The 22,577-nt window shown below is 44.4% G+C and overlaps 1 protein-coding gene across 2 annotated transcripts in view; it reads right to left on the bottom strand.

Annotated features, from left to right (window-relative positions):
* Positions 1–19,635, bottom strand: part of LOC106583193 (guanine nucleotide-binding protein G(i) subunit alpha-2) — a 96,359-nt gene extending 76,724 nt beyond the window's left edge. For both annotated transcript variants that reach the window (XM_014167099.3, XM_014167100.3), the window contains exon 1: positions 18,896–19,635. In XM_014167099.3, the coding sequence (XP_014022574.1) occupies positions 18,896–19,013 (118 nt within the window). In that variant the 5' untranslated portion in view covers positions 19,014–19,635. The remainder of the gene's footprint in view (positions 1–18,895) is intronic.
* Between the last annotated feature and the right edge of the window lie 2,942 nt (positions 19,636–22,577).

The following is a 22,577-nucleotide window of genomic DNA, read 5'->3' on the forward strand; positions in this document are numbered from 1 at the left end:
CCTGAAGGCAGTGTTCTTATGAGGGCCTTTATCGCATGTCGTTGTTCTCTTTTCTTTGCAGGACTGACAACCTTACAATTGGCAGAACACATTTGTGGGCTGATTCCCACATGTACTTCTACAGGCAGAGGATAGTGTGACCTGAGGGGAACCCAGGAGCACATTAAACATCCTACATCATATCTCCATGTAGGAAATCAAACGGTGATGATATTAATCCAATGAGGGGAGGAAGTGGAGGGAGCTCATGTCATTTGGGGGTTTCTGTGTGTGTTTAATGGCATGGACACACATGCAGAGAGAGAGCGAGAGCGAGAGCGAGAGAGAGAATGTAAACAATCTGATGAGGAAACCTGTGCTGTGATGCTAAAGAGGTCTTGGGCTTCATTGGTGGTTTGCAGCTGTTGGCAAATCTGTTTTGATTTCAGAGTGGTTGACAGATTGAAAGGGTCATGCTAGTGTATGGTGGCAGGCAGGGTTATATCTGGAACAAACAAATGCTTATTTCGTCCTAGGGCCAATGACAGAACACAGAACAGTGGAGTAAAGCAGAGTTTTAGTAGAGTGTTGCCTATGGGCCAAGCAAAATCTCTTCTTCTTGCTCTTGTAACAGATGTGATCTTTACTCTCTCTTGCATTGTGTAATATAGAAAGGAATACCAACCAGCGGTCCCAGTTGATCGGTAGTTTATTTTCTGACAATAGAAAATAGCACATTACATGTGCAGAGCTCAATGATGTTGATGGCTGTCGATAGCATGAATCACTTGTATATCAATATCAGACTGGGAAGAATTGACATTCACAAGCTCCCCCTCTCTGTAAGCATGACCAATGGCATAACACCTTATTGATAAGTAAATTCATCCAACCAAAGGGAATACATAAACGTCGAGTACATATCTCTGCACTGGTAAGTGGACACATAACCACTCTCACACACAAAAGCACGCATTCATTAATTGCATTTTCGTGTCAAATTGCCAGTTAGCAATCCATCCTTTACGGGATTAAATGACAAACAAACAAACATTACAATAATTCACAGTGATAATTCTTCCAGTGTTCAGCGCATAAAGAATGAAAAATAACTTAATACATAATAGTAAATAAGGTTATCCAAGCAATAATAATAACCCCAGAGCAGTAAAAATATTAATACAAATAAATACAGAATAATACCGAAACACTTTACGGAAGGCGTTTGAACTCAGTCTGACACAACGAGAAGATTCAAGATGTGGAATTACTCAACAGTTCCTGTACAGGCTTGTCTGCAGACAAGCATGCAGCAGTGCCCTCACACACAGACAGTATCAGAGCTAAAGGGCATTGCCCTGTGATCTCTCTCTGCTTGTCCCTTCCTCTCCCACCACCTCACACACCAGTGTGACCAGAGCAGAGCAGTGCCTAGCTCAGCAGAACACAGCAAAGGGCTGTCTGGGTGTGTGTTTAGTACAGATACTGCTGCTTGCTGCTTTCTCACATCTTTACATAGAGGCAAAACAGCAAGCCCAAATTGGCCCAGTGGCCTATTCTCATAACTGGAATAGTGAGGATGTTATTCTGGTGTTCGTATGAAGCAGCCAGGGAGACCAGTGAGGATATTGTGTATGTTGAGGCAGAGAGAGGGAAGGGGAAGTTGAGGGTGAAGGAGGAGAAGAGAGTAGGGCATTCATCTGTAATGTATCTATCCTGTTATCAGTGCTCTTAGAGGGAGCAGGGTGGATGGTGCTGCCTGCGTGATCCCAGTGGACCCACACTGAGACCTAGTGTCTGCAGGACCAGGCTTTATTCTTACAGCTTGCACTGTATCACATCTGGAGCTTACTTGACGGTGAACAGGTCTTCCCCTAAAGCATTATAATTTCAGCGCCTGGCTGTGAACAGTAATAATGTAACATTAGATTAGACTGATTTCACTAGATCTTTATTGCCATCTCTGCTGGTGCTCGCAGTCATGGCTGAGTCACTGAGAGCAGCAGACATACTGAGGGACTTTTGTTGATGTCGGCAGACCGACTCTGATCCTTCCAGAGAAATACTGCTCCATCTGTGTAATCAGTGTCCTGTAATTACGCTCCAGCCCACAGAACTCTGCTACCAACTGTAATGAGGGGGACTAACCTGGTTTATGTAGGGCTCCAACAGGTTCAGTGCCTTCGGAAAGTATTCAGACCCCTTGACTTTTTCCACATTTTGTTACATTACAGCCTTATTCTAAAATTGATAAATAGTTTTTCCCCCCCTCAATCTACACACAATGACAAAGCAAAAACTGGTTTTTAGACATCTACATAAGTATTCAGACCCTACACTCAGTACTTTGTTGAAGCACCTTTGGCAGCGATTACAGCATTGAGTCTTCTTGGGTATGACGCTACAAGCTTGGCACACCTGAATTTGGGGAGTTTCTCCCATTCTTCTCTGCAGATCCTCTCAAGCTCTGTCAGATTGGATGGGGAGCATCGCTGCACAGCTTTTTCAGGTCTCTTCAGAGATGTTCGATCGGGATCAAGTCCGGGCTCTGGCTGGGCCACTCAAGGACATTCAGAGACGTGTCCCAAAGCCACTCCTGCGTTGTCTTGGCTGTGTGCTTAGGGTCGTTGTCCTATTGGAAGGAGAAACTTCGGCCCAGTCTGAGGTCCTGAGCGCTCTGGAGCAGGTTTTCATCAAGGATCTCTCTGTACAGCTCTGTTCATCTTTCTCTCAATCCTGACTAGTCTCCCAGTCCCTGCTGCTGAAAAACATCCCCACAACATGATGCTGCCACCAACATGCTTCAGTCTTTAGGTGCCTTTTGACAAACTCCAAGCGGGCTGTCATGTGCCTTTTACTGAGGAGTGGCTTCTGTCTGGCCACTCTACCATAAAGGCCTGATTGGTGGAGTGCTGCATAGATGGTTGTCCTTCTGGAAGGTTCTCCCATCTCTACAGAGGAACACTGGAGCTCTGTCAGAGTGACCATCGGGTTCTTGGTCACCTCCCTGACCAAGGCCCTTCTCCCCGGATTGCTCAGTTTGGCCAGGTCTAGGAAAAGTCTTGGTAGTTCCAAACATCACTGTGTTCTTGGGGATCTTCAAAGCTACAGACATGTTTGTTTCAATCTGACGTGCACTGTCAACTGTGGGACCTTACATAGACAGGTGTGTGCCTTTCCAAATCATGTCCAAACAATTGAATTTACCACAGGTGGACTCCAATTAAGTTGTAGAAACATCTCAAGGATGATCAATGAAAACAGGATGCACCTGAGCTCAATTTCAAGTCTCATAGCAAAGAGTCTGAGTACTTATGTAAAGATGGTATGTTTTTAAATTTTTAATACAATTGTTTAAAAATCTAAAAATCTGCTTTTGCTTTGTCATTATGGGGTGTTGTGTGTAGATTGATAAGGAAAATTGTTAATTTAATCAATTTCAGAATAAGGAAGTAACATAACAAAATGTGGAAAAAGTCAAGGAGTCTGAACACTTTCTGAAGGCTCTGTATAATACATATGCAATAGTCTGCAGGTTTATGGTCAAAATGAGGATGGCAGCCATGCCTCTGAGTCACTACCACTGCTCAAAAGATCACACCAATGTCGTTTCTCAGATTTTTGCCTGGGCCTTGCGCCAGTTGATGATAGCTCTCAACCACCAGCAGGCAGGTCAATACAGCCCCTCACTGTGATCAATACTGTTTTCTGGGTGTAGGACTGTAGAAGAGACTCAATCAAAACATTTAGAGAAATAATGGCATCCGTTTATCCTCCATGAAGCTACAGGAGGAAATTGCTCAGCAAACATCTTATCCTCTAGCAGTCGGCTTTCTCCTTTATTCTCTAAGAGGAAGAACACACACAAACAGCCACAACAATTGATGTCACGTTCTGGGGGGAAAGCACTCCCAGAGAAGGAGAGGTATGTGCGTCAAACTTTGGTACTTGGCTGGTGTAGTGTTTTCACAGTGATAGATAAGGGAGTGCACGGTCTTGGTCATAGATAGGGAAATAAGCCACATGCAAATGTCAGCTCAAGCTGTAAATCAGATTGAGGACAGAAATCAATGCCTGCTGAGGCATGGAAAGTGGCAACTATTTCTGGTATTAGGCTTGAGGGATTTCCTCTAGGTTGTCTAGGGTTGTCCTTAGATTACTTTGATCAGTGATATGGAATTCCAAGATGTAGGCTGGTTTTTCACCATTCTGCATCCTATAAATATCAGTTCTTGCAATCTAGAAAAACACCAAACTATCAGGCCCACCCACTCCGAATGAGTTTTTCCCCACAAGAGGGCAATCCCGCAGGTGAAGAAGCCGGATGTAGAGGTCCTGGGCTGGCGTGGCTACACATGGTCTGCGGTTGTGAGGCTAGTTGGACGTACTGCCAAATTCTCTAAAACAGCGTTCTCTGACAACAGCTTTGGTAGACATTCCTGCAGTCAGCATGCCAATTGCATGCTCCCTCAAAACTTGAGACATCTGTGGCCTTTTATAGTCCCCAGCACAAGGTGTACCTGTGTAATGATCATGCTGTTTTATCAGCTTCTTGATATGCCACATCTGTCAGGTGGATGGATTATCATGACAAAGAATAAATTGTTCAAAAACAGGGGTGTAAACAAATTTGTGCACAATTTTTGAAAATAAGCTTTTTGTGCGTATGGAACAGTTTTGGGATCTTTTATTTCAGCTCATGAAACATGAGACCAACACTTTACATTTTGCATGTATATTTTTACACGAGGGCCAACTGAAATCTGATTTCTGCTTTTAACCTAAACCCTACAAAAGACACACATACATAAACATTGTTTTTAACGGGGAGAGGTACCACATTGGGCACCCAGTGGAGCTTCTGTTGTGAGGGGTTAAGTGCCTTGCTCAAGGGTACAATGGCAGGCAATGGCATCTAGGATTTGATATTTTATTTATTTTACCTTTATTTAACTAGGCAAGTCAGTTAAGAACAAATTCTTATTTTCAGCCCAGTTCCCACCAGATTTTTCACATCGGACCCGGGATTCGAACTCACAACCCTCCAGTTGACAGCTCACCTCTCTAACAGCTAGGCTACCCGTCGCAGTGTGATGTTATAGCTATCTTTAGAAATAGCCAGTAGCCACCCGAACTAGGCCTATCTGAAATATGCCAAAAATTATCAATGAAATCGCCTGGTAGCCTATTGTTCTGGCACAGATGTGTCCGTTGCAGATTACTAAACTGAAAAAATGAAACAAGTGCTTTTTGGTCACTAATTGGGAAACTCGCACCCGCCTTTGCATGCCAATGCTGGTGACTGGTCATTGGTCTAAAGTCAAGACGCACAACTTTTTGGTTCTGTAGCACAGATTGGATGTTTTGAGACAAGAATTTGGTGCAATAGCATAGGCCTATGTTAGTAACCAGATTGAATAGGCAAAGCTATAAATATTAAATACAAATGGTATGTATGTAACGTTAGCCTACTATCTTGTCTTTTTTTTCCCAATCAGAAAGCCTCAGAAACCCAGAGATGTTGTGAAAGGCTGGATAAAAATAGGAAGAGAGAATGAACGCTGACTTGGTGTCATGTGTTTTTTCCCTGTCTGTGGGCAGGAGAGTCAGGGCTGGGGAGGAAGAGAGAAGTAATTGCTGCTTGAAGAAAGCTTACGTCAGATGTCCCTCTTTCTTGAGCAGCAACGGTGGTCTGTAAACAAAAAGCTCAGCACCGGTGCATACTCACATCTCTAAAACATGAATGATCAGCTCAGCACCGGTGCATACTCACATCTCTAAAACATGAATGATCAGCTCAGCACCGGTGCATACTCACATCTCTAAAACATGAATGATCAGCTCAGCACCGGTGCATACTCACATCTCTAAAACATGAATGATCAGCTCAGCACCGGTGCATACTCACATCTCTAAAACATGAATGATCAGCTCAGCACCGGTGCATACTCACATCTCTAAAACATGAATGATCAGCTCAGCACCGGTGCATACTCACATCTCTAAAACATGAATGATCAGCTCAGCACCGGTGCATACTCACATCTCTAAAACATGAATGATCAGCTCAGCACCGGTGCATACGCACATCTCTAAAACATGAATGATCAGCTCAGCACCGGTGCATACTCACATCTCTAAAACATGAATGATCAGCTCAGCACCGGTGCATACTCACATCTCTAAAACATGAATGATCAGCGCTGCATCATAAATTGAGTCCCATCACCACAGCACTCGCACACAGAACAGAAGGCCTGATACATTTGGCCTAGAAGCACAAAAGCCTGGTCAAGTTAGTTTCAGTCCTTATGTTGTACTATAACTAATGAGCACTGTAGCCAATTATGTGACCCCTAGGACTGTGACCAAAAAAGGCAGAGGCAATACAGAATTGCAACCTTACATTGTTACTATTAGTTGCCATGTTAACGTGTATCGTGTCATAAAAGTAACAATCCTTTCATTACCAATGGAAAAAAATAACAGGGCTGTTTTTCCAACTCTAAATAGACAAGGTTTCTGCCCCGAGAACGTGATCTGCATTCCTCGTCCATAGTCCAATAAAACAACTTTTGTAATTTCCTGTAAAGAAGCCATCCTTTGTTTCTGCCTTGCTTCATTTATCATATCATCCCTGTCAAGCAGACAGCTGGGGAGGAACGTGGATGTACACAGTACACAATTTCAGACCTGCATCTTTCTCTGACGTACACAAACACACACTTTTTAAACATTCTTGAGCATTAAATACACGACATAACATCTTACTATGCCCTGCCCCCCATATTGTATGGGCATGCAACCATGTGTCTATATTTTTACATAAATGCATGCCTACAAGCAATGTGTTTGTGATATATAAATAAATAAATAATAAGAGAGAGAGAAACGTGTTTGTGTCTACAGTCAAGCCAGTGAATTGTACAGACATGTTCTTGAAGACCAAGCTGCCACTCTCACACACAGTTTAAGGGAGAGGAAGAAGCTGTCAAGAGAAACATCCATCCCAGTTGAACTGAAAATGTGAGGTTAGAAAAATCGAAGTACAAGAAAAATAAACAGAGAGCGAGAATGACAGAATTCACAGAGGCTCATGTTGCTGGAGGGAGGAGATTGAACGTCGATCAAAGTCCAAAATCTGAAGGGAAGTCATTAAATGTGTGCTTCCTGTTAATGAACACTGGAGCCTTGAGGAGGCATAAACTCCTCTCTGTTACATTAAATCATACATGCGAACACCCATGTCACAGCTGAGGTTCTTTAGTAACATAGTAGTGTCTGGTTAGCACTCCCTGCTTCCTCCACAGCCCTTACTCCCAGTTCTGGGAGAAGAGATCCATCATTTTGTTCTATCTGCCATAGGTCCAAAAATAGCAGCTGGCTCCATCCTTCATCTCCAGCCCCACAGCACTCCTAATCTCAAAAAGTTTGCTTTAGGGGAGGGGAAGGGAGAGGGGGGAGGGTAGTTCAGAAGACACGTATCACGGACAGACAGGCGGGAAGAGGTTTCTCCCTGGCGTCTTCCAGAAAACAGGCTTATCTCAGCTGTTCTGCAAGTTACCACGGCAGCAGATGTGGGAACTAAAAGGGCTTCTTGGAGGGAGACGAGATGTTGCACTTCTGAGAGGATGCCACACTTATTCCACACTGACAGGCCGACTGCACACTGACTTTAGTTTACAAGTCCAAGCCGAGGAGGGAATGTGTGATTGTAACCTGTCAAGAATTGATCCAACACACTTTATCCTGCAGACTCCTCCAGCGATATCTCTTGAATTAAGACAATGCAACCTTACATACTTTAGGGCCGGGTTTCAATCTGATCGCGCTTTGTCGGCAATGTTCCCGCGTTCACAGAGATCGCATTCATAGTAAACGTTGCATATGTCGGCTCAACCAGAAATGACCTTTAAATGCTGCATTGTCCACAAAGCAAAATTGGATCGAATCCCAGCCTAGAACTCTATTCGATCAGATCCAGTACCTCATATTTGGGATTAAGTCAGATATAGCATTCTTCCTCTACAGCTAGAATGGATGTTTAACATTTAGCCAAGTATTTTTTTTTAAACATTGTAAACATTGCTTTGTTAAAAGCATTCATCCAAAGAACACAGTAAGTGTGTTTAATAATACAATTGACAGGGCCCTTGACCATGATCCCCCTGAAGTTATTCAATCTCAAATCTGCTAAATATTCACCTCTCTAATCTCACACGGTGCAACAGATTTTTACATTGGATAAAAATACACTCAGAGCTAGAAAATGGAATATCATATACTACAGTTGAGTGCGTGCGTGCATGTGTATCTGTGTGTGTGTGTCTGTGTGTGTGTGTCTGTGGGTGTGTGTCTGTGGGTGTACGTCTGCAGGTATGCATCTGTGTCTGTGGGTGGGTGTGTGTCTGTGGGTGTGTGTCTGTGGGTGTACGTCTGCAGGTATGCATCTGTGTCTGTGGGTGGGTGTGTGTCTGTGGGTGTGTGTCTGTTGGTGTACGTCTGCAGGTATGCATCTGTGTCTGTGGGTGGGTGTGTGTCTGTGGGTGTGTGTCTGTGGCTGTACGTCTGCAGGTATGCATCTGTGTCTGTGGGTGGGTGTGTGTCTGTGGGTGTGTGTCTGTTGGTGTACGTCTGCAGGTATGCATCTGTGTCTGTGGGTGGGTGTGTGTCTGTGGGTGTGTGTCTGTGGGTGTACGTCTGCAGGTATGCATCTGTGTCTGTGGGTGGGTGGGTGTCTGTGGGTGTGTGTCTGTGGGTCTGCATGTGTGTCTGTAGGCCTGCGTGTGTGTGTGTGTGTGTGTGTGTGTGTGTGTGTGTGTGTGTGTGTGTGTGTGTGTGTGTGTGTGTGTGTGTGTGTGTGTGTGTGTGTGTGTGTGTGTGTGTGTGTGTGTGTCTCTGTGGGTGTACGTCTGCGGGTATGCATCTGTGTCTGCGGGTATGTGTCTGTGGGTGTGTGTCTGTAGGTGTGCGTGTGTGTCTGCGGGTGTGTCTGTCTGTGGGTCTGCATGTGTGTCTGTCTGTGGGTCTGCATGTGTGTCTGTGGGTGTACGTCTGCAGGTATGCATCTGTGTCTGTGGGTGGGTGTGTGTCTGTGGGTGTGTGTCTGTGGGTGTACGTCTGCAGGTATGCATCTGTGTCTGTGGCTGGGTGTGTGTCTGTGGGTGTGTGTCTGTGGGTGTACGTCTGCAGGTATGCATCTGTGTCTGTGGGTGGGTGTGTGTCTGTGGGTGGGTGTCTGTGGGTGTACGTCTGCAGGTATGCATGTGTGTCTGTGGGTGTGTGTCTGTGGGTGTGTGTCTGTGGGTGTGTGTCTGTGTCTGCGGGTCTGCATGTGTGTCTGTAGGCCTGCGTGTGTGTGTGTGTGTGTGTGTGTGTGTGTGTGTGTGTCTATGGGTGTACGTCTGCGGGTATGCATCTGTGTCTGCGGGTATGTGTCTGTGGGTGTGTGTCTGTAGGTGTGTGTGTGTGTCTGCGGGTGTGTCTGTCTGTGGGTCTGCATGTGGGTCTGCATGTGGGTCTGTCTGTGGGTCTGTCTGTGGGTCTGCGCGTGTGTTGGGGCTACAGTCAGTGCTGGGAACAGTGGGAGCACTGAGGCCTCTGTACAAACAGCAGCCCACTCAGTCATAATCAGGGCAGTCATTATCATCCAGGCACACACAGCCATGTCTTATACAACAGCACTGTTGCCCATGTCCTGTGGCAGTTAGCCACACATCCACCAACCATTAATGGACTGGTTTGACACAAGCTTCATATCTAGATTATATGTCATTTATAAACATGGTTACAAATATTTGTTGAAATCTATGAATTCATAGAGGGCGGAATCCCATCTGTGATGATGGTCCTGTGATCTAAAGACATTATTGATATAAGGCATAAGACATTGCAAACAGTTAATCTTTATGATAAGCACATACACTACCGTTCAAAAGTTTGGGGTCACTTAGAAATGTCCTTGTTTTCGAAAAAAGCGATTTTTTTTACCGTTAACATCAAATTGATCAGAAATACAGTGTAGATATTGTTAATGTTGTAAATGACTATTGTAGCTGGAAACGGCTGATTTTTTATGGAATATCTACATAGGCGTACAGAGGCCCATTATCAGCAACCATCACTCCTGTGCGCCAGAAACAAAATACCTTTCTTCTGAAACTCATCAGTCTATTCTTGTTCTGAGAAATGAAGGCTATTCCATGCGTGAAATTGCCAAGAAACTGAAGACCTCGTACAACGCTGTGTACTACTCCCTTCACAGAACAGCGCAAACTGGCTCTAACCAGAATAGAAAGAGTAGTGGGAGGCCCCGGTGCACAACTGAGCAAGAGGACAAGTACATTAAAGTGTCTAGTTTGAGAAACAGACACCTCACAAGTCCTCAACTGGCAGCTTCATTAAATAGTACCCGCAAAACAGTCTCAACATCAACATTGAAGAGACGACTCCGGGATGCTGGCCTTCTGTACGCCTATGTAGATATTCCATAAAAAATTTGCCGTTTCCAGCTACAATAGTCATTTACAACATTAACAATGTCTACACTGTATTTCGGATCAATTTGATGTTATTTTAATGGACAATTTGTTTTGCCTTTCAAAAACAATGACATTTGTAAGTGACCCCAAACTTTTGAACGGTAGTGTATATTTATTAATGGTATAACGTGGGGTTAGTGATGTCCTTTTGGTCAATTATTACCTGATATTTCCTCATCGATTGTAGAGGGTTGTCTGTTAATTTCCTGTTCAGAGAATTGACTGGCAATGGGATGCGTTCAAGAGCCAAATAGTTAATCAGGGTACGGGAAAGCAGAAGTTTCTTATCCCGTGTGGATGTACATGTTCATATTCCAGATAGTATTTATGCTAAAGCATGTGTGCACCGTTATTGAAGTGTATGCGGATGATAATATCTATGTCAAGGACATGAACATGGGAGTGTTGTAATATAGCATTTATGTTAATTGTTCATATTGTCATTTATTCTCATTGGTCAGATGGCTTTCTTAAAAAAAATATTTAAAAAATAATAATAAATAAAAAAGAGTATGTGACTTTACGTCTCTATGATATCAAAGTGAAACAGTTCTCTAAAGACACAGGAGACAATAATACAAGAAACAACACTTCTGTAGCTTGTCAACTATGTGTCTGTCTATCCCTGTTCTCTCCTCTCTGCACAGGCCATACAAACGCTTCACACCGCGTGGCCGCTGCCACTCTAACCTGGTGGTCCCAGCGCGCACGACCCACGTGGAGTTCCAGGTCTCTGGCAGCCTCTGGAACTGCCGGTCTGCAGCCAACAAGGCTGAGTTCATCTCAGCCTATGCTACCCTCCAGTCCCTAGACTTCCTGGCGCTGACGGAAACATGGATTACCACAGATAACACTGCTACTCCTACTGCTCTCTCTTCGTCTGCCCACGTGTTCTCGCATACCCCTAGAGCATCGAGCCAGCGGGGTGGTGGCACTGGAATCCTCATCTCTCCCAAGTGGACATTCTCTCTTTCTCCCCTGACCCATCTGTCTATCTCCTCATTTGAATTCCATGCTGTCACAGTTACCAGCCCTTTCAAGCTTAACATCCTTATCATTTATCGCCCTCCAGGTTCCCTTGGAGAGTTCATCAATGAGCTTGACGTCTTGATAAGTTCCTTTCCTGAGGATGGCTCACCTCTCACAGTTCTGGGTGACTTTAACCTCCCCACGTCTACCTTTGACTCATTCCTCTCTGCCTCATTCTTTCCACTCCTCTCCTCTTTTGACCTCACCCTCTCACCTTCCCCCCCTACTCACAAGGCAGGCAATACGCTTGACCTCATCTTTACTAGATGCTGTTCTTCCACTAATCTCATTGCAACTCCCCTCCAAATCTCCGACCACTACCTTGTATCCTTTTCCCTCTTGCTCTCATCCAACACTTCTCACTCTGCCCCTACTCGGATGGTATTGCGCCGTCCCAACCTTCGCTCTCTCTCTCCCGCTACTCTCTCCTCTTCCATCCTATCATCTCTTCCCTCTGCTCAAACCTTCTCCAACCTATCTCCTGATTCTGCCTCCTCAACCCTCCTCTCCTCCCTTTCTGCATCCTTTGATTTTCTCTGTCCCCTATCCTCCAGGCCGGCTCGGTCCTCCCCTCCTGCTCCGTGGCTCGACGACTCACTACGAGCTCACAGAACAAGGCTCCGGGCAGCCGAGCGGAAATGGAGGAAAACTCGCCTCCCTGCGGACCTGGCATCCTTTCACTCACTCCTCTCTACATTCTCCTCTTCTGTCTCTGCTGCTAAAGCCACTTTCTACCACTCTAAATTCCAAGCATCTGCCTCTAACCCTAGGAAGCTCTTTGCTACCTTCTCCTCCCTCCTGAATCCTCCTCCCCCTCCCCCCCCCCCTCCTCCCTCTCTGCGGATGACTTCGTCAACCATTTTGAAAAGAAGGGTGACGATATCCGATCCTCGTTTGCTAAGTCAAACGACACCGCTGGTCCTGCTCACACTGCCCTACCCTGTGCTTTGACCTCTTTCTCCCCTCTCTCTCCAGATGAAATCTCGCGTCTTGTGACGGCCGGCCGCCCAACAACCTGCCCACTTGACCCTATCCCCTCCTCTCTTCTCCAGACCATTTCCGGAGACCTTCTCCCCTTCCTCACCTCGCTCATCAACTCATCCTTGACCGCTGGCTACGTCCCTTCCGTCTTCAAGAGAGCGAGAGTTGCACCCCTTCTGAAAAAACCTACACTCGATCCCTCCGATGTCAACAACTACAGACCAGTATCCCTTCTTTCTTTTCTCTCCAAAACTCTTGAACGTGCCGTCCTTGGCCAGCTCTCCTGCTATCTCTCTCAGAATGACCTTATTGATCCTAATCAGTCAGGTTTCAAGACTGGGCATTCAACTGAGACTGCTCTTCTCTGTGTCACGGAGGCTCTCCGCACTGCTAAAGCTAACTCTCTCTCCTCTGCTCTCATCCTTCTAGACCTATCTGCTGCCTTTGATACTGTGAACCATCAGATCCTCCTCTCCACCCTCTCCGAGTTGGGCATCTCCGGCGCGGCCCACGCTTGGATTGCGTCCTACCTGACAGGTCGCTCCTACCAGGTGGCGTGGCGAGAATCTGTCTCCGCACCATGCGCTCTCACCACTGGTGTCCCCCAGGGCTCTGTTCTAGGCCCTCTCCTATTCTCGCTATACACCAAGTCACTTGGCTCTGTCATATCCTCACATGGTCTCTCCTATCATTGCTATGCAGACGACACACAATTAATCTTCTCCTTTCCCCCTTCTGATAACCAGGCGGCGAATCGCATCTCTGCATGTCTGTCAGACATATCAGTGTGGATGACGGATCACCAGCTCAAGCTGAACCTCGGCAAGACGGAGCTGCTCTTCCTCCCGGGGAAGGACTGCCCGTTCCATGATCTCGCCATCACGGTTGACAACTCCCTTGTGTCCTCCTCCCAGAGTGCTAAGAACCTTGGCGTGATCCTGGACAACACCCTGTCGTTCTCCACTAACATCAAGGCGGTGACCCGATCCTGTAGGTTCATGCTCTACAACATTCGCAGAGTACGACCCTGCCTCACACAGGAAGCGGCGCAGGTCCTAATCCAGGCACTTGTCATCTCCCGTCTGGATTACTGCAACTCGCTGTTGGCTGGGCTCCCTGCCTGTACCATTAAACCCCTACAACTCATCCAGAACGCCGCAGCCCGTCTGGTGTTCAACCTTCCCAAGTTCTCTCACGTCACCCCGCTCCTCCGCTCTCTCCACTGGCTTCCAGTTGAAGCTCGCATCCGCTACAAGACCATGGTGATTGCCTACGGAGCTGTGAAGGGAACGGCACCTCCATACCTTCAGGCTCTGATCAGGCCCTACACCCAAACAAGGGCACTGCGTTCATCCTCCACTGGCCTGCTGGCCCCCCTACCTCTGAGGAAGCACAGTTCCCGCTCAGCCCAGTCAAAACTGTTCGCTGCTCTGGCACCCCAATGGTGGAACAAGCTCCCTCACGACGCCAGGACAGCGGAGTCAATCACCACCTTCCGGAGACACCTGAAACCCCACCTCTTTAAGGAATACCTAGGATAGGATAAAGTAATCCTTCTAACCCCCCCCCCCCCCCCCCCCTAAAAGATTTAGATGCACTATTGTAAAGTGGTTGTTCCACTGGATATCATAAGGTGAATGCACCATTTTGTAAGTCGCTCTGGATAAGAGCGTCTGCTAAATGACTTAAATGTAAATGTAATGTAAATGTAAATGATTGGTTGAAAATGGGAAAGTTGAAGAAGAATACAGTGGGACCACCCTTTGTTTCTAGTTTACTGCTAAACAACATGCCAGGATGCCCTCTTACTTCAGCGTTCAGTTCCCAGGAAGCATTTTGAGTTTTACGCTTCTTTCTGGGGCTCATGCCAGTCACCATCCGCCAACATGTTAACAGAATATTTTGTTTTGGCTCAAGCACACGATTTGGTTGGCTGTTTGGGCTCCAGCCTATTCAAAACATTCCCAACAGGAGCCCTGTGTTTCTGTCAAAACAATACAGAGAAAGGGAGCAAAGTACACAGCAAGCAAGACTTCACTGTTCAGCATGGGGGGTTGTGAGGGTGGCTATGATATGACCTCTGTCAAAAACCTCTCAGAGCTGAGTCATGCAAACGTTGACACAAGTCAGGATCCAAATGATTGTCTTCCACGACAGTCCCTACTCTGACACGCTCAGGAAAGTCCTCTAAGAAGGGGATAAAGGAGGTAAAGTTCTTTCAACAGCAAACAAACCCACTCACTTCACATTAATGAAATATTTTATTACAGTGCCCCAAGGTGGCCACAGCTTTATTTCACTCTGCTATTCCCAAAGCACCTGACCTACAACCACTAAAGTCACTGTCAATAAGCTTTGACACAACTATTAAGCATGCGGCTCACATTGATTGCAACAAGTGGGGGTGATATGAGTTAGAGAGGCAACTTGAACAGATCAATGGTACAGACAACATTACAAAATCTTGCCTAACCTAAAGTGACTTATAAAAATGACTCAATTCTCTGACTTAGTGAGCACTTTACAGACTGCAATACTGTAAGCCAGAGTATATTGCTTGCCGTTAATCATTCATTAATAGGACCGACATAGACACCATAAGGTGAATGATCTGCCATTGCTTGGAGAGGTCTGAAAACCTCATTATGGATGTAATGGCTTCGTCATTAATAGGCACAGCTGGAGAGCTATGACAGCAATTTAGAATATTCTCTTCATTAGTTTAAAATGTTGAGGGGAGGCCAGACCTCATGGGGTCGTTCCACCTCAAAAAGCACAAGAAAAGGTATTTCAACACCATCTCAGATTAGCAATCCTGCAACATCATTTTGTTGAATATAATTTGATCTCTGAGAAATTAAGCTAATTGATTGCACAATTCTTTTTCATTTTAATTTATAGGATTAACATAATTATTTTATAAATATAGTACCTAACATCCGATTTGGACCAAACTTCTTTTTTTTCCTAACAACGAGTTAGACATGTGGAATCCCCAAAAAATACCACCCCAAGAACGAGTATACTGTTTTTAGCATTTGTGGCACAAATCCAATGCAATGGTACCTATATTAGAATTTTTACTCTTCATGTCCAAATCATCCTAAAGTATCTATAAATGTATTGTGTAGCTCAATTATCTTACTTATAGATTATTTGGATATGAAGCGCAAAAAGGCTTATATAGGTACAAATGACTCGTGCCACAATTGCTAAAAAAGAAAATTGCATTTAAAACAGTGGCCAGATAAACAAAACTAAAGCATTGGTTGCCATCATACCTGCTCCATAAAATGCTTACAGGGTAAGAAAATAAATATGTCATTTTTGTAATTTTGGTTAACTATCCCTATGAATCACCATAATAGCAGGAAAAGCACCATCTAGTGGTCAGAACTTGGTAATATCAAGATATAGGATGGAACATAAACCTAACAACTTCAATGAATAACTTCAATGAATTTCTCTGAAGAAGAGGGGGAAAAAAACTAACAAATTCACTGAGAATACATTATATTGGATGAATAAAAATACACAGAGCCGCAGCCCCATACTACTTCCCTACAAAAAAAAGATGGCCGTTTTGAAACTGCAGTAAAAGTGCAGTAAAAGTGCAGTGTCGACAGTGGTATTTTGGACGCAATAATTGCAAAATATCTGCTGCATATTACATTTGAACTGCAGCTATACTGCAAAATTACTGCAGTAAAAAAAAGTTATTTTGGACACAATACTTGCATCATACTGCAGTTATAATGCACTCTAACTGCAGTTCTACTGAAAGCAATCTTTTTGTCATGAGGGTTGTCAGACAGAGAACTGATACTATATACTCGTTGTTGGGGTGGGATGTCCATAGAGATAGAGATAGAGATATATATATATATATATATATACACACTGCTCAAAAAAATAAAGGGAACACTTAAACAACACAATGTAACTCCAAGGCAATCACACTTCTGTGAAATCAAACTGTCCACTTAGGAAGCAACACTGATTGACAATAAATTTCACATGCTGTTGTGCAAATGGAATAGACAACAGGTGGAAATTATAGGCAATTAGCAAGACACCCCCAATAAAGGAGTGGTTCTGCAGGTGGTGACCACAGACCACTTCTCAGCTCCTATGCTTCCTGGCTGATGTTCTGGTCACTTTTGAATGCTGGCTGTGCTTTCACTCTAGTGGTAGCATGAGACGGAGTCTACAACCCATACAAGTGGCTCAGGTAGTGCAGCTCATCCAGGATGGCACATCAATGCGAGCTGTGGCAAGAAGGTTTGCTGTGTCTGTCAGCGTAGTGTCCAGAGCATGGAGGCGCTACCAGGAGACAGGCCAGTACATCAGGAGACGTGGAAGAGGCCGTAGGAGGGCAACAACCCAGCAGCAGGACCGCTACCTCCGCCTTTGTGCAAGGAGGAGCAGGAGGAGCACTGCCAGAGCCCTGCAAAATGACCTCCAGCAGGCCACAAATGTGCATGTGTCTGCTCAAATGGTCAGAAACAGACTCCATGAGGGTGGTATGAGGGCCTGACGTCCACAGGTGGGGGTTGTGCTTACAGCCCAACACCGTGCAGGACGTTTGGCATTATGCTAGAGAACACCAAGATTGGCAAATTCGCCACTGGCGCCCTGTGCTCTTCACAGATGAAAGCAGGTTCACACTGAGCACGTGACAGACGTGACAGAGTCTGGAGACGCCGTGGAGAACGTTCTGCTGCCTGCAACATCCTCCAGCATGACCGGTTTGGCGGTGGGTCAGTCATGGTGTGGGGTGGCATTTCTTTGGGGGGCCGCATAGCCCTCCATGTGCTCGCCAGAGGTAGCCTGACTGCCATTAGGTACCAAGATGAGATCCTCAGACCCCTTGTGAGACCATATGCTGGTGCGGTTGGCCCTGGGTTCCTCCTAATGGAAGACAATGCTAGACCTCATGTGGCTGGAGTGTGTCAGCAGTTCCTGCAAGAGGAAGGCATTGATGCTATGGACTGGCCCGCCCGTTCCCCAGACCTGAATCCAATTGAGCACATCTGGGACATCATGTCTCGCTCCATCCACCAACGCCACGTTGCACCACAGACTGTCCAGGAGTTGGCGGATGCTTTAGTCCAGGTCTGGGAGGAGATCCCTCAGGAGACCATCCGCCACCTCATCAGGAGCATGCCCAGGCGTTGTAGGGAGGTCATACAGGCACGTGGAGGCCACACACACTACTGAGCCTCATTTTGACTTGTTTTAAGGACATTACATCAAAGTTGGATCAGCCTGTAGTGTGGTTTTCCACTTTAATTTTGAGTGTGACTCCAAATCCAGACCTCCATGGGTTGATAAATTGGATTTCCATTGATTATTTTTGTGTGATTTTGTTGTCAGCACATTCAACTATGTAAAGAAAAAAGTATTTAATAAGATTATTTCATTCATTCATATATATATATATATGGACATCCCACCCCAACAACGAGTATATAGTATCAGCTCTCTGTCTGACAACCCTCAAGAAGAAAAAAGATTGCTTTCAGTAGAACTGCATGCATATATATATTCCTCATGTCTTACTCATTGTTAGAAAAAGGTTTAGTCCAAATCAGATGTTAGGTACTATAATTACTGAATATTATATACATTTTATAAATTAAAATGGCCAATTTGGGTACAAGCAATTAGTGTAATTTCTCAGAGGTCAAATTATATTTCAACAAAATAATGTTGCCAGAATGGTTATTTTATCTGTTTCTAACTACAGAAACGATTTCAGAACAATCTGAGTTGGTGGTGTCATGGCTTGCTGAAATGACATGTAACGGTCGATCCAGTGGTTAGTTGTAGGCTAGTGATTGATTACACTTTTAGGCTACATTATGGGAATTTAATCAGCAAACACTTTTTTTTGAAGGCATCTTATGATAGGATAGTTTGTATTGCCTGCTACTTGAGTGTAATTAAACATTGACATAGCCTAAGTAGCCTATTGTGCGTTGACAGCAAGTTTTCTGTTTTGAATATTTGGAGTTAAGACAATTCCAGCGGTGAGAGGCAATCCTCTGATTTATAACAGAAGCAGCAGCGCAGGCTCAGATGTATGTTTACTGGTTCTGATTAATCTGTTCCAGTTGTGCACTGGAGGCTAGAGAACCTCCACTGAAATGGGACAAAATCTCGGGCATGTAGCTACATCAAAATGGCTAATGAGGGAGATTCGTGAGTTTACCTAGACTACTCCTCGTCACACACACACTCTACCTCAAAGCAACAAATTAGATTGCCAGTTCACGATCGTAAAGCTGGATACAATGCAACGTTCATGCGAATCTCCATTAAATGGATTTAGACAAAGGAATATAATGTTTGGTGGTACATACCCAAAAGGAGCAGTTTCACTTCTCTCGCCGCCTTCTCTCCATCTTCTCGAAGGTTTTTGTCAATCATTTTGGACCTCTCGGCCGCGGCTTTATCTTCCTGACTCACTGTACACCCCATGGTTCCAAGTGCACGCTTCAGGACTGCTGTTTATCGGAACGATATCACACAAAAATGATGTAGCCTATTTAGGGCTCTATTTCTGAGAGTTATTTATTTTTTAAATAGTTCCCAGTCCAGTGTTGTGGGGTTGAGAAATGCAACTTCCCCTTTGAGAAATACGACTGGAAAGTAAGTTTGATTCACCCACAAACCAGCATCCAAATGATTTATTAAATTTAGTCCGAATTCACTTTTCTATTCCAGATGTTTCCTCGTTTGTAAGCCAAGTTTAAGGCCTATTTCTGAAACTCCAGTGACATTCTATCCAAGCCGACACAAAAATGTCATTTGTTTGTCATTACGAGGACACAAACTTTGAGTAACAACAGTTTATTTTGAGGGCGCGTCAATAAAATCAGTTGAGTTCACGTTTTAGACCAAGAAAAAGGGTCACGGAACCTCAGCAAAAGTATTCCAGCTGTGAAGACGGCGGAGCAGATCGATTTCCGATGCCAATTTGCAATGAACCAAAATTCAATAAACCACTGTGACGCTGAGCTGTTACTCCTCTTCCTCTGTGTTATACTTTGGTCGTTCAGTGTGAGTGATGTTATGCACTATTCTCTTCGTTAAGATTGATCACGTTAAAAACCACACCCGTAGCAGCTGTGAAGTTCCTCTCTGCCCAACAAACCGAAGACAGTTCAGTCACCTCCCAAGTCAGCAAAGTGCCAGGGTTTCCACTAGATAACACAGCCACAAAGTATATGCTAAAAATGTGATATTTGTCTTAATTTAAATGTAGGGATAGGCATACGATTAGCAGTGTGCTTAAGGTTAGTGTTAAGATTGGGGGTAGGTTTAAAATCCGATTTTAAGAAGATACATTGTAGAAATAGGCGGGGTTTATAACTTTGTGGCTGTATTAACTAGTGACGACCCAGTGCGAATCGCCCACCTACTTTGCTTCATGGGAAATGTAGTGTTTCATGAAATTGTCGTCAGTGATACATTTAAAACATGATTAATGCAGTATTAATACAACATCTAATTTACTCATTCATCTCATTTAATTTAACATAGCCTATTCGTTATTGCCAATTACATTTTCCTCATGTCAATGCATGGCATAAGGCCAATTTCATTAGGGTGAAAGTTTCTACAAGGACAAATCAATTGAGTTAGTCTTGAAAACATAATACATTATTGTAGGGGAAATCAAATTAAGCTCGTGATTCAAGGCTTTATAACAAAAAACAAACATTTTATGGACTCTTTAGACGCACATTGTTAGGTCTACCTAACAAGTCTTTTCAGTGGAGTATTTACACTAAACAAAAATATAAATGCAACATGTAAGGTGTTGGTCCCATGTTTCATGAGCTGAAATAAAAGATCCCAGAAATTTTCCATACGCACAACAATCTTATTTCGCTCAATTTTAGTGCACACATTTCTTTACATCCCTGTTAGTGAGCATTTCTCCTTTGCCAAGATAACCCATCCACTTGACAAGTGTGGCATATCAAGAAGTTGATTAAGCAGCATGATCATGACACAGGTGCACCTTGTGCTGGGGAAAATAAAAGACCATTCTAAAATGTGCAGTTTTGTCCCACAACACAATGCCACAGATGTCTCAAGCTTTGAGGGAGCGTACAATTGGCATGCTGACTGCAGGAATGTCCACCAGAGCTGTTGCCAGACAACTGAATGTTTATTTCTCAACCATAAGCCGCCTCAAACGTCTTTTTAGAGAATTTGGCAGTACGTCCAACCGTCCCCACAACCGCAGACCACGTGTGTGGCGTCATGTGGGCGAGCGGTTTGCTGATATCAACGTTATGAACAGAGTGCCCCATGGTGACGGTGAGGTTATGGCATGGGCAGGCATAAACTATGAACAACGAACACAACTGCATTTTATTGATGGCAATTTGAATGCACAGAGATACCGTGCCATTCATCCACCACCATTAACTGATGTTTCAACATGATAATGCACAGCCCCATGTTGCAAGGATCTGTTTAAAATTCCTGGAAGCTGAAAATGTCCAAGTTCTTCCATGACCTGCATACTCAGCAGACATGTCACCCGTTGAGCATGTTTGGGATGCTCTGGATCAATGTGTATGACAGCGTGTTCCAGTTCCCACCAATATCCAGAAACTTCGCACAGCCATTGAAGTGGAGTGGAACAACATTCCTCAGGCCACAATTAACAGCCTGATCAACTCTATGCGAAGTAAATGTGTCACACTGCATGAGGCAAATGGTGGTCACACCAGATACTGACTGGTTATCTGATCCACGCCCCTACCTTGTTTTTTAAAGGTATCGGTAACCAACAGATGTATATCTGTATTCCTAGTTATGTGAAATCCATAGATTAGGCCCTAGTGAATGTATTTCAATTGACTGATTTCCTTATATGAACTGTAACTCCGTAAAATCTTATAAATTGTTGCATGTTGCGTTTATACAGTATTTTTGTTCAGTATACTTTTCAGCTTGTTAAAGACTAACTCATCATGTTAAGAGACCTGTCAACATTGCTCTCACTGTTTACCATTTGTAAAAAGTAAGTAGAGAAAGAATAATTTCCTTTACTGTCAAAGCTCTTATTCAGAGTATGCATAAGCAACCCACTTATGGCTCTTGAGTCTCCCCTTGTGGTCTTGGATGTGCACACGATTCTGATCAGAATGAAAACACTTTTTTTTTTAAAGAACCATTTTTTATTAATTGGCTCAGGATGATTTATTGACCTTAATCAGTGAATCAGAGCTCAAAACCTTAAGACATTGAATGTCAGCTATTAAGATCAGATCAATTAGATGCTATAATCTACACTGGTGTATGCCTACTGGTCAGGTGACTCCATTTCCTCTTAGCTAACTGATACAGCAGGTACTGTATCTGAATGTGAGTGAAACATATTTCTGCACACTCAAGTCTTTGACAAAAGGAATATCAAATCAAATCACATTTATTTATAAAGCCCTTCTTACATCAGCTGATGTCAAAAAGTGCTGTACAGAAACCCAGCCTAAAACCCCAAACAGCAAGCAATGCAGGTGTAGAAGCACGGTGGCTAGGAAAAACTCCCTAGAAAGGCCAGAACCTAGGAAGAAACCTAGAGAGGAACCAGGCTATGAGGGGTGGCCGGTCCTCTTCTGGCTGCACCGGGTGGAGATTATAACAGAACATGGCCAAGATGTTCAAATGTTCATAGACAACCAGCAGGGTCAAATAATAATAATCACAGTGGTTGTAGAGGGTGCAACAGGTCAGCACCTCAGAAGTAAATGTCAGTTGGCTTTTCATAGCCGATCATTCAGAGTGACTCAGCCCCTGTAATAAGGTTAGAGTCAGAGAATCCCAGTGGAGAGAGGGGAACTGGCCAGGCAGAGACAGCAAGGGTGGTTTGTTGTTCCAGTGCCATTCCGTTCACCTTCACACTCCTGGGTCAGACTACACTCAATCATAGGACCTACTGAAGAGAGGAGTCTTCAATAAAGACTTAAAGGTTGAGACCGAGTCTGCGTCTCTCACATGGGTAGACAGACCATTCCATAAAAA

Source organism: Salmo salar, chromosome 22, assembly GCF_965601325.2.
Source record: "Salmo salar chromosome 22, fSalSal1, whole genome shotgun sequence".
In the NCBI taxonomy this organism is placed as follows: Eukaryota; Metazoa; Chordata; class Actinopteri; order Salmoniformes; family Salmonidae; genus Salmo; species Salmo salar.